Source organism: Falco biarmicus, chromosome 2 (genome assembly GCF_023638135.1).
Source record: "Falco biarmicus isolate bFalBia1 chromosome 2, bFalBia1.pri, whole genome shotgun sequence".
Lineage (NCBI taxonomy): Eukaryota > Metazoa > Chordata > Aves > Falconiformes > Falconidae > Falco > Falco biarmicus.
The window spans coordinates 7,331,805-7,344,068 of record NC_079289.1 but is presented as its reverse complement, the minus strand read 5'-3'; the positions used below and the strand labels follow the sequence as shown (position 1 = coordinate 7,344,068).

General features: G+C 38.3%; 1 protein-coding gene across 10 annotated transcripts in view; it reads right to left on the bottom strand.

Annotated features, from left to right (window-relative positions):
- Positions 1-12,264, bottom strand: part of PICALM (phosphatidylinositol binding clathrin assembly protein) — a 71,113-nt gene that overhangs the window by 11,654 nt on the left and 47,195 nt on the right. For 4 of the 10 annotated variants that reach the window (XM_056327769.1, XM_056327773.1, XM_056327775.1 and 1 more), the window contains exons 13-19: positions 9,933-10,082; positions 8,395-8,478; positions 7,971-8,051; positions 5,285-5,392; positions 4,229-4,360; positions 4,109-4,139; positions 3,228-3,327 (exon numbers count right to left, since the gene is read on the bottom strand). In XM_056327769.1, the coding sequence (XP_056183744.1) occupies positions 3,228-3,327; positions 4,109-4,139; positions 4,229-4,360; positions 5,285-5,392; positions 7,971-8,051; positions 8,395-8,478; positions 9,933-10,082 (686 nt within the window). Of the gene's footprint in view, positions 1-1,448; positions 1,473-3,227; positions 3,328-4,108; positions 4,140-4,228; positions 4,361-5,284; positions 5,393-7,970; positions 8,052-8,394; positions 8,479-9,932; positions 10,083-12,264 lie in introns of all 10 variants that reach the window. The other 6 variants (XM_056327768.1, XM_056327770.1, XM_056327777.1 and 3 more) reach the window with 4 other exon arrangements.

The window sequence follows — 12,264 nt, the reverse complement described above, 5'->3', positions numbered from 1 at the left end:
ATTTGAACAGATTAAAGACGGTCCTCTTAGTATCTGCAGATATGTTGATATTCCCCTCAAGCTAAGTTAGCTTTTATGAAGTTACAGGGAGATTGCTGTCAACAGGCAACACCTGGGGTTGAAGCTAACTTTTGTAAACAGCTTGGCAACACATACTTAGAAAAACAGCTGATAACTCTTCGAATATGGTTAGGATACGAAGAACTGTCTTTAATACACTTTTCTTTCTTTGTTCTATAGTTTCATTACCCACTTTCTAAATACTAACCCTTACATGGACAAAAAAAGGTGGGAGTTTTTTTTCAGACTGTATATTGGTGCTTATAAATATTCAGCTAACTTGCTGTCTAGCCACTCCACCTCCTGTTAGTTTCTCCTTTAAGAAAAAAAAAAAAAAAAAAAGAGTCTAATTCTTGTGTTATTGCTGTGGGGGTTACTATTCATCACGAGACAAAGACCATATGCGTTCCTTGGTACACAGAGATTATTGATACAGAAAAGAGGGAAGTGACAAAATATTAATAATACTGGATTAATTAAAGCAGATAAATTGTAGTATTGAGAATAGGACATCAGCAGGACTGCTTCTGAATTCAGTTCTAAGGTATCAGCTGCCTTTTCATATACACCAGCCAGTGTCACTGCCATTTCAACTGCCATCAGAACAGATTTCACCAATCAAGAATTATCTAAACCACATACTATCTATGTATTTCACATGGCTGTCAAAGCTAGCCTGAAAATTACTTGTTTGTTTTGCTTGTGTACACACAGCTACACACACACAAACATGCTGACTAAATTGATTTTTGAGTGCTCAAGTATGGACCTACCATCCTTCAGTCAGTTACCCTGCAATAAAAACAGAATACAGGGAAAGACCAATATCACCGTTGACATAAAGAAAAAAATCCTTTGAAACGAAAGACTGCATTCCTCAGACAGCAAGCACAGGTTATTGCTTGCCCTTTGTAAATTGTCAGCCTGGATCTTCTTTTTTCATATGAGCATTAATGACATATTGGTCTCTCCCTACTTAAAAAAAAAAAGAATCAAGATCTACCATAAACGTGAATAAAGTGCCAAGTATAACAGAAGCCCGTAAGGTTTCATGCAGTTATTCAAACACAAACATTTTTATCTTCATTCAAAATTCACCAAGTGCATTAAAGGCAGCACAGACACAAACCCCAGCTCTCTGGCAGCAAATGGTACAGTTTAAAGCAAGGAAAAATAATCTTGGTATTTCCCATGCCATCATTCGAATCAAGAACCTGCAGACCACCTATGAAGTTTGTGTACGCTAGGAAAAGCTCAATTTTTGGCACACCAAAGATTTTAAAATGAGAAATGTGTAAATAGCAAGAAGGTTATGAGATTCTGCAACAGCAGTGGTTAATATCAGCATGCCAGTCGATTGCAAAAAGGCTGTGGGTTGTTTCACTTACGTATTGTGGAAAATGCATGCCATTCTGTATTTCCCAGGGAGAACAATTACATAATGCAATAACACTGGATTAGAAGCAAATACTTACACAACGGAATATACACAGATAGCATTTTAGTTCACAAATACATTACATGTTTACCCCAACACATTCTTGTAATTCAAGTCATTTACTGAGACAACATACACCTGTGATACTGTCATCATTATTAGGTTTGTAATTATTTTGCACAGTCCATTTATTTGGTATATGCCTTTTTTCCAAAAGATGAGAAAGCCTTATTTTCAAAAGCATATTTATTTAGCAAGCAGCAGCAACTCCACAATAAATAGACCAGCAGAGGAAAACAAACTTCCCCCCCTCCAGATTACTTCTGTTTCAATATTTTTATGTTATCAGAACAGTTTCACAGGAAGAAAAGTGCCTCAACAGTGTCTCTAAATGATAATGACTTATCACAAGAAGATGTGTATACAAGACATGAGTTATTAAAACAGATTCAAGCACACAAGTAAACTCAAACCACCAGTCATTAAAGCAGGTGAGTAGTTACAGTTCCTTCAATATCTACACACCCTCCAGTAAGGTCCACAAACATTTCTCCCTTCATAAATATAGCAAGTTGATAAGGGACATCCAGTAGGGAAGAGGTAGTGGATCCAGGGATACAAGCTCTGTCTTTCCAAATCTGCAACACTGTGTTATTACACTGCAGATTCACCCTCCCCCAGTCAGAGTCAGATGCCATAAATCCTCGGGAGCGGTTTGTTACCCGTTCCATCCTTATACAGTTCTCCAGATCATTAAGGAAAGGGTGAGTAAGATTCACATGCAAAAATATTCTGTTAGCATTGTGAAAACTACTCATGTAAACTCTTAATGTGTAATTAGGAACCCTTGCTCTACCTGCTACAATAGACACCATGAAGTTGGTCACCAAAACTGACATGCACTTAAAACAACTGCGCACATCAGGGCAGGAAAGCAGTCGTTATGTACATTAAGGAAGTATTGCCCGTGTCACTGCACAGACACCTCTACAAGAATCAAGAAGATTAATCTCTCAGCCTGTTCCTGTCCCCAGAGCGGGCTGAGTTGCAATGTCTACACACTTGACATCTCAGTATACCTGAAGAACACGCTTCTCACACTTACACTTTTCTAGACTGCAAAGTGCCTGCTTCCACTGGAATTCAGTTTTATGTCATAGAAGCAATGAATGGTTTGGGTCGGAAGGGACCTTAAAGATCACCCAGTCCCACCCCCCTGCCAGGGGCAGGGACCTTCCACCAGCCCAGGCTGCTCCCAGCCCCGTCCAGCCTGGCCTTGAGCCCTGCCAGGGATGGGGCACCCACAGCTGCTCTGGGCAGCCTGGGCCAGCGCCTCGCCGCCCTCACAGGGAAGAATTTCTTCCTAATAGCTAATCTAAATCTCCCCTCTTTCAGTGTAAAGCCATTTCCCCTTGCCCTGTCACTGCCTGCCCTTGTAAAAAGTCAGTTGAGTGAAACACGAATGCTGCTACCTTGCCATGAGAGAGGCTGGTCAAACACTATGGAAGTTTATGCTAAACCTGCACATGTCACATCAAAAACTATTTACTAGAACCTCAACGCTAAGAAAAACAAATCCAAGCAGTACCCATCTCAAACGCACCCCTTACTCAATTGTCTACTACCCTTTTACTGCAACTATAGAACAGTATCAAATTGCTCTGTTACACACCAGCCTGCATATCTAAGTTGCAGGGAACTCACTATTTTAAAATGAGTATTTGCTTACCAACGTCGGAGCATTCCACGCAGTTGTAGGTGCAATCTTGGGTTGCCAGTTGGAACCACCTGTTAGTTTCTTTTCACCTGGCTGAGTCCAGTTAACATCACTTCAAATAGATTTTTTAAAAATTGTTAGAAAACATTGGATTTTCCCACAAAACTCCCTCAGGTAAACACCATTTCCTCTTTGAAATGAGGCTTCTTCTGTTAATGAAGAAGCTTATGTAGCAAAGGAGTTGATAAAAGGTCTCATGACAGCTTGTTTTGGGTAGAAAAAATAAGGTACATGAGCCACCACAGCTTCATCTAATTCCAGTCAAGTTCCTCAGCACAGGTACGTTAGTCTCACTGACTTTCCTTGGGTGAAAATTAGGAGCAACTGCATACTAGATTTTATGAATGGTTTCAGAGTTGGCACAGATGGTCCCTATAAGCCTTGAATTTGCTAATCACATTCTCAACTTTGCTGCTAGACCAGATGTTCACAATCCAAGAATATGCCCTGCTTCAAAATTCACTTGTCTAAAAAGGTCAACCACAAGTCAGAGGCTGTGGTTTCACAATCTTTTAATACAGCCCTGCACACACTCACACAAAGTATTTATAAGCTGTGCTAAGACTGCCTACAATTACAAAGGAACATTTTGATGAACTCATTTCCTAAATATATACAAAACCTGAAAGGTATCAGACACTGTCACTCCCACTCAGTCTACTGTCACCTCCCAACAGCTCTCACCTATTCATTATACCTTGTATGAGAAACAAGGTACAGTCCCAAACGCGCTCTGAAGGCTAACGTTATGTGGTACACACAGGTTTGAACCTATACTTTCATAAAAATTTACTATCAAGAAAATCAAAACGTTCAACCTTAAGCATACTCACTTTTTAGTAGTTCCATTTCCAATGCCCAAATCTGTCACAAAGTGGAAAAAGATACTATTGAAATACCATTCACTTAAAAGCGTTAAGAAAGTATGAATGTGTTAGCGGTTTGATACTTACTGCCTACAAGATTGGCTAAAGATGAATCCAGATCATCTGACACTAATTTGTTAGGTGGTACTTTGGCAACTGGAAGACTCTGGTTTTGAGAGGCCACTGTCGGTTTTAGGAGACCACCTAGTTCATCAAAGCCTGGTAAGGATAAACATAAAGTAAGTGATCTGAATCACAGGCCTCCCATGAATGTCATGACATACAATACAAGAGACAGCAAGTTCAACAACAGCTAAAATACAAAATTTAACCTAGTGATGCTACACTATACAAGAAGGACAGAACTTACTATGCCTCTTGATAAAGGAGAGACTTAAGATCTACTACAGCAAGGAGATTTCACTTTACTAGTTTGACATCAATTTTACATGGGATGCAGTCACAATGACAGCAAAGCAATCAAAATAAAACAAAATAAGGAATAAATATTTAAAGTATTTCAAACTTATACAAAGCGTATGTATTTGCTTTAGCAAATCACTGTTTTCCCAAAACGAATCCAATGTCAAGTACAATGTCAGAAGACTAGAAAGGATTTACTTTCCAGATACTCAAAAGAAAAGTACTGACTACGACTACAATCAAAATTAACTGTGTATGTTTTGATTATTAATCATTTTCTGAAATAAACTTAACATCAGAAAGAGCAACATGTAGGCAAAGAAGTGTCAAAAATGTGTTGCACAGGTATATAAAATTAAGATGCAACTTTAACTCTTCCGACCATGCTCTACAAATACAGGCTTAATTTCAGTTGATGGTATGTAAAACTACTAAAGGCTGTTCACTGTGTGAAGTCTTGATGCACAAAACATTTAAGTGAAGGAAACCAATGTAAACATTTCAGCAGGCTACACACAGAAATAGTGCATAAGGAAAAATTTTTTTACGAATTAAGAAAAACTGGATGAAGAATGCTGCTATTGACCTTTTAAAGCCAGCTTTTTCTTCAGCTGGAGCACTGTCACAGCAGTACGAGCAAATACAGATTAAGAGATTTATACCTCAAGAATAAAAATAAAATTAAAGGACATACGTCATCTATTTTAATAAGTGCCTTACCACCAGAATCTAGGACAACATTAGAAGATTTGTTTCCAAACACAGACTCAAAGTCAACATTAAGGCCAGCTGATGGCTGTGGTTGAGCAACAGGAGATGCAGTGAACCCTGTGGGGCAGGGGAAAAATAAAAATAAAAAAAGAATTGAATGTTTTTATACAGCATTTCCCATGAATCCACCTTCTTTATGCAAGACACACTGAATACGTAGATTAAGTACCACAGAAAGACTAGGAATACCTCAAAGGTCCACACTACACCCTGACATCGAGAAGCATGTAAAAGAGCAAGCTGGAAGCAGTTCATTTGAAGTTTATTTGGAGTTAATCCTCCAAAGAAAGGTTTTGTCTAAGAACCGGAGACAGAGGCCCAAAAACACACTCCTCCAATTGCTAAATCTCTGGACTAACTATCTGCATCTTCCTTATTCTTTTACCAAATAGTTACAATAAAATTGAGGAAATAATCCCCATGCTTCTCCAGGAAAATAAGCTGGCTGGGTACAGAACCTGTTTCAAGATTACTTGCCTGACAATTACTCTGTTTAATATTAGTTGAACAGTTCTCTTTGATACAACTGGAGTAAGATCCAAACCATCCCAAAGTTCCTGACTAGTAATGCCTTCAATTAGACATTCTTAACATTAGTAATTTTTATAGCGCTTAAGACACTTTTGAACACACGTTTTGCAGGCATATTTCCAGTAATTATAGCGAGTTAGAGCCACATTCCAACGCCTACTCCTGTCTGAACTTACTCCATTTGTCTCCCTGTATGTATCTATACAGCAGTGTTCTCCAAATACACTTTTTCAATACTGTGAAAATTTATTGCAGCACAAAGCATTGTGTGTGATGGTTGGCAGTATTAAGTTGATAGTGTGGTAATATGTAAGAGAACACTGATTTGTTTCTAAAGTTATATTTTTTTAATGTTATACACGATCATGCACACAAGCGTGCATGTACTTCACCTTGATGTTAAGGCAGTTACAGAAGTAATTACTACTTTATATGAAAAGCACCAAAAAAATGCAACAGCATCTTGAAAACTAGCTCGTCTGGATTGTAACAGAAATTTTGATGATATGGAGAAATAAAAGGAAAGGATCACAAATACTTTAGCAGTGAAACATTACAGTGAGTGGAAATAACTGACAAAAATACTACTTTGATTTCGTTTAGCTTGCTGTGACAGCACCTCATTTCAATTTTACTGTTTCCTGAAATCATTCACATTTCACCTAAAAAAATTAATCAGTATAGGTTGCTATGCTATCCCTGAACATAAACCTCACAGAAAAAACAAATTTGGATTACCTGTTCCTTCCTATTTTGTCTTAAAGGAACATAAAACTTGTAACTCAAAAGCATCCATTGCTAAGAATTTAAACAATGTACTTTTCATTAAAAACAAATCAAAGAAAACAGCATACAGCAAAACATGGGAAGCAGTAACGTGGGAAAAGATAGCGAGTAAATAATCAACAAAACAAAATGAGTATCTTTATGACAAGTATACCGTCAAGTTGTAACAAGCCATTTCAGAGACTCTGAACTGCGGATAGGAATTCTTTGGATGGGATGTCCTGCAACTCTTAAAACTGTGCCTGTACCAATAGAAAACTTGACTTACAAGAGCTCGTATTTTCCTTTAGAAAAAAGCCTGAACTGAAACAAGCCAAGTTTCCTGCTCTCACATTTTAGGAAGTTTCAAGCTTTATGAAACTAACAAGATGAGACAAGCCAGAAGACAAAACAATAGATAGGACCTCTTAGAATCAGCCTCTGAAAAAGATCAAATCCTACTCCCAGGATGAACCAGCAGCCCAGGGCATTCTCTCTAACATGGATGTTTTGAAAGGTGCAAAAGGTCAGTATTTTTAATGGAGAGAAAAAACCAACAAGGCTTAATAGAAACTAACCATCCCTCTTTTTGGATATGGGACAAAGGGAACAGAGTCATATGTAGTATTTATTTAACCTTTTGTTAAACGACTTAAAGACACTAAACCAAAACGTGACTTCCTGGTGCTTTTAAGAACTCACCCTTCCACAGTAGGTATTTCTAAACCTTGCATGGCAACAATGTTAATGCTCCCTGTTCAATCTGGTTTAGATAGATTATCATCTGTCACAGTCCACAGCCTGCCTGCCAACTGTCTGGATGGCTTTCCGGAACCAGCATCAGTCCTGGGTTACTATACAGACCTTACGCAGCTGCACAAATGATTACCCAGTAATTTAATGCAGTGGATACCTCCACCTCATGTCCTGTTGCAAAGCTTCGTACTAATTTAGTGCACCGTTTGAGAGTAATATCTCTCAATAAAAATGCCCTAAGCAGCACGAACATCCCAGTCCCTTTATCTTAAAAAGCATGAGGTAGAGCAAGATGAGAAAATACTTGTAACATGCAAGTCTTTTGTGTGGTACGTAGCAACATGTAAACTACAAGAGATCCTGAAATGGGGAGATACTCATTTCGTGTTTAGACTAAATAAGCCTTAGCTTAGCACAAACTGAAGAAGTGTGTACCATCTGTGACGACACACCTAGCACAAGCACATGAATACAAATTTGAGCCACTATAACAATGCACTTCTGTAGGCAATACCTACTAGTTCTAGGCACAAAACACATTCAAATTGCTGTGTTTGTGGTAAGGATGTACCCCATTACCTACCTCCAAATAGACCAGCTACAGAAGAAGGCTCATTGCGGAAATGAGAAGCATTAGGGTAAGCTTGAGGGCCACAAAAAGAATCTGATAAGGCGTATCACACAAGAGAGAAAGCCAGGAAAGGAGAAGAGGAAGAGTTACAGAAAGAGAACCAAGACATACTGTTTATCTGCTATTCAAAAATTTAATTTAGGTTAGTCTATAAATTTACATACACTCTAGTAACACAGAACCAATGGAATGAAATCAATACACATCAGACATACAGCAAGAAACAAGCTGACATCATCAATAACACAAAAGGGGAAAGCACAGTTTCAAAGTTACAACTATATTAGGATAAATATTTACTCTTTTCCAAACAAATGCCATGTTTTACACCCTTGGAAGAAAAAAGTGTAAAAGCTTCAAGGCATTTTTCTTATACCTGAAGTATAAGGATACAGCCCAATAGTGGATTCATATTTGGCTGCCACAAAGGGATTTAGTTGAGTAAACGAGTTGTAATGATCTAAAGAACCAGAAAGAGTTACTTTAAATCTACATTCACATCATTGTAGCACCTTGTTTGTGCTACCACTAAAACTGCATTTACATTTCACATGATCAGTCAGGAGGTCCCACTTTGATTCTAGACACATCTTTAGAGAATGAGACATCAGAAGGGAATGCGGTGTATCAACGCAATCCATCTCCAGCAACTTCAGTGCTGTTGCGTGATGAATACTGCGCAAATCACCAAGTGCTACAAACCCACCAAGCTCCTTGTTCACAGCCCTGCACTGCTGCAGCTTTTTGTATGACTCAGAACAAATTATACAGAGGAAACCAACCTGATGGAATAGGAACCCCACAAAAAAAACCAACCCAAAAGGCTGTATTTCAGATAATCATGAATGGCTCCTGGTTCATTCACAAGTACCATACAAATTTTATTGGAAACATGGGAAAGTGATTAGAAACACACGTCAGATTAGCCAACTAATCCTTCCTGGGAATTGTGGAGGTAAGTTCACAGCAAGAGTTCCTGTGCTTGATCCTTCTCGCTTTCTCTTTCCACTAACCAAAGACAAGCTAGGAAACCAGTTAGCTAAGGTGACAAACTGTAGGTGGTACCAGTATCGCCAAAGAGATCCCTTTAGCTCTGATACTTGTAACAAAGAGATCTTTGATATCCCTGTTAACAAGAAACTGAGTAATTCTGTGATCAGTTCTAGTGGGGTTCAACCTGCTAAGAGAACCCCATGGTGCAGCACTATTGTCTTTAAACCTAGCTTTGCTCAAAAACAGCACTGACATTTAATTAATTGATTTTCAGTCTATGAAAGCTAATTTAATTCTTCATATTGAAAAGTAATCAAATTACTGTGTAGCTGCACTGACAGAAATGTTAGGATTTCTAATATGACAGCCATGCTGAATCACCTACAAAGTAAGATTTCCACAGTTTTAAAAATGTGAGTCATTAGTTAATAAACTAGTAGGTAAATGGTTTAAGCAGACCATGCACGAGAACATGCATAGCTTTATCAGTTTTGTTAATGCCAGCACGACTCAGGGAAAAACATCCACTACCAAAAAAATCAGAGATAGCCTCTACATTCAAAAAGAACATTTCAACCTGAGAAGCAAAGGAGCAGCATCTTCTTTTCATTCTCAGGCATACACACTATTTTATCTTAAAACTCCTAAGTGTAAGAGACTTGGCATAAAACTGCATTCAAACAACTGCTTTAACTCTAAGTAAGTTCCTTAACATCAGGTGGAATCTCATCTAGGTAGCCACGTATGGATATCAATACCATTTTCATGGCACAGTTACTAAATCAAGTTTAACATAGCACAAGATCAGCCTCAAATGACCAGCATTTTTAGTTTCTAAAAGGCCCCACAGATATACTTTAGAAACTGAAATAACATTAAATTTTTTAGGAAATAGGAAATTAGCTTAAAATGGTACTTTACCAACAAACATTTCATGTGTGGGTGTCCTACTGGTGAAAGTAGATACATCAGAAGACACAGACAGATGAGCAGCATCGTTAGTTTTTGTAAGGAAAGGGTTTAGGTTTGGAATGGCATCATCAACACTATCAACAGTAGCAGAAAAAGGATCTGTTCAATTCCAGAGAGCAAGAGAAAGAAGAAAAGGGAGACGGATTTAGTTACATGCTGCTTCCTAGGACAGAAGAGTAAGTGTTAAAGAGTGTCCAGGAAGTATAGTTTTCTCCTGACATCTCTAAACGTGGGATAACCTGGCTCATTGTTTAATTTTCAAGTTGTCCAGAATTAACTGTTCTCTGCTCAAGAAAAAAATACTACAGATATTAGCTACACATTTACTTTTTTCTTCCTTGGACTTATAAATTGTGCTTCTTCCCGAGTGTGTGTTACACTGAAAATTAGTATGTTATTCCTCTGTAAAACACAGTCACTTTCTGCTTCACTCAGTCACATCCTGACACGTGCAACAACTTCCCTGGAGCAGAGACTGCCTCTCAGCACAACTTAACCCCAGGTGCTAAGCAAGGCTTTGATGCACTACCATCCTGAGGATAGTTTTAAAAACCTGAACAAATAAAACCAATGGAACTGTACTTTCCTTCTTCAAACTGTGTTTATGGATTTATTTTTTATTGGGCATCATGAAATTTTCAAAAGCTGCAAATACACCAAGGTAACATACAGTACAAAAGCACTTTCCTTACTACCTGGGGCATCAGAAGCAACAAGCTTACTGAGGATATGCCATTAGCTGCAAGCAAGCAAAAGCCTACTCCGCTTTGAGGGACAACAACCAGTGCGCAGTGATGAGGAAAATGTTCCTGATTAAAAAAAAAAAAAACCACTGGTCAGACCATACTGAGGAATGAAGGAAACTTGGAGCTCTGTGAGTCACTTCCCAAGGCACACAGGAGAGTTTCAAGGTTTCCTGAAGACTGATACTATTGCCAAGCTAGAATACTCCTGTACTCCAGGATCCAATAGATAAACAGGATAGGAAAGGCAGCTACAATACTTGCTGACAGAAGGAGCTGTGGTTTAGCTGTCTGGCTTCAAAGCATCCTTGATGGAAAACTCAAGAACTTGCTAGTGAAATAAGCGAGAGTTGCATCTAGCCCTACTTGTTTTATCACAGCGCCTAGAACTGCAACTTGCTTTTCTAGGCAAAACCATTACAGAGAAAAGTCTGAATAATAATTATAGGAGAGGTTTTGTTTGTTTGTTTGGGTTTTTTTGAAGTATTTCAGTTTCTGGATGGTTTTCTTTTTTAAATCTGGTTAGATTAATGATTTATCCACAACTCTTGTAAATACTACCATGATGTGTGCAGCAGCTTGAAAGTACAAATTATTCTCTCCCCCTGAATCTGACCACCTGATTCTTAGCTATAAATCCCACACAGCTCGATAACATGTAGATTTCAGTTATATGCAAGTCCAAAAGAAAATTAAATTTTACAATAACTGCATTATTCTTTGCAGCGTAATACATGCCTTGACTTGCTGCAAACTCAAGGTATCTTCAGTAAGACCCGACTTCTCTCCCAAATTGCTTGGCTACGTTGCAAGACTGAGCAAAGCACCTTAAAAGGCCTTTTTCCAAATCATTCAGTCAGCAAAATGAGTGTCCAACACCGAATAAAGGATAAACAGAATAAACTAATATAGTATTTGTAATATATATCAGCAATACAACACTTTGTATTGTCTTATATATGTTTTAGACAGAAATATTACCACCTAATGCACTTGTGGACATGCCAATCAGCCAGCCACCTGAACAGAGTCCTTGCTTTCAGGTACTGCTTAAAACTGTTGTCTGCTTCAAATACTATCCTAGAAGCTGTAGAACAATGAGACCTGACAATAAACCAGGTCAGATTATCCTTTAGTCAGCTCCTGCTTGCTTTTTATGTTGCTGCTTCACATTCTTCTCATTCTATTTGGTCTCCTTATAATTGGAAAAAATCCAAACAGACAGGTCAGAATGATTATCTCCACACCGATACAGTTGCTTTGCTTCTGAAGTTTAGGTACAGATTGATAGCTGGCACATATACCAGACACAGCTGGAACGGTCTCCGAACAATCTCAATAAACAGCTCAGAAAAACAATAAAGCTAAAAAGGACAAAGTTATTAACCGTATTTGGCTGAAACTACTGTCCTCTGGAATGACTTTACACATGCACTCAACAGGAAAATTACTACAGACTTTCTGTTCCCAAATCCCAAGGTTGTACATGGAGTTTCATGTGTTTTGACTAGTAAGACAATGCAATTCAACTGTAGATT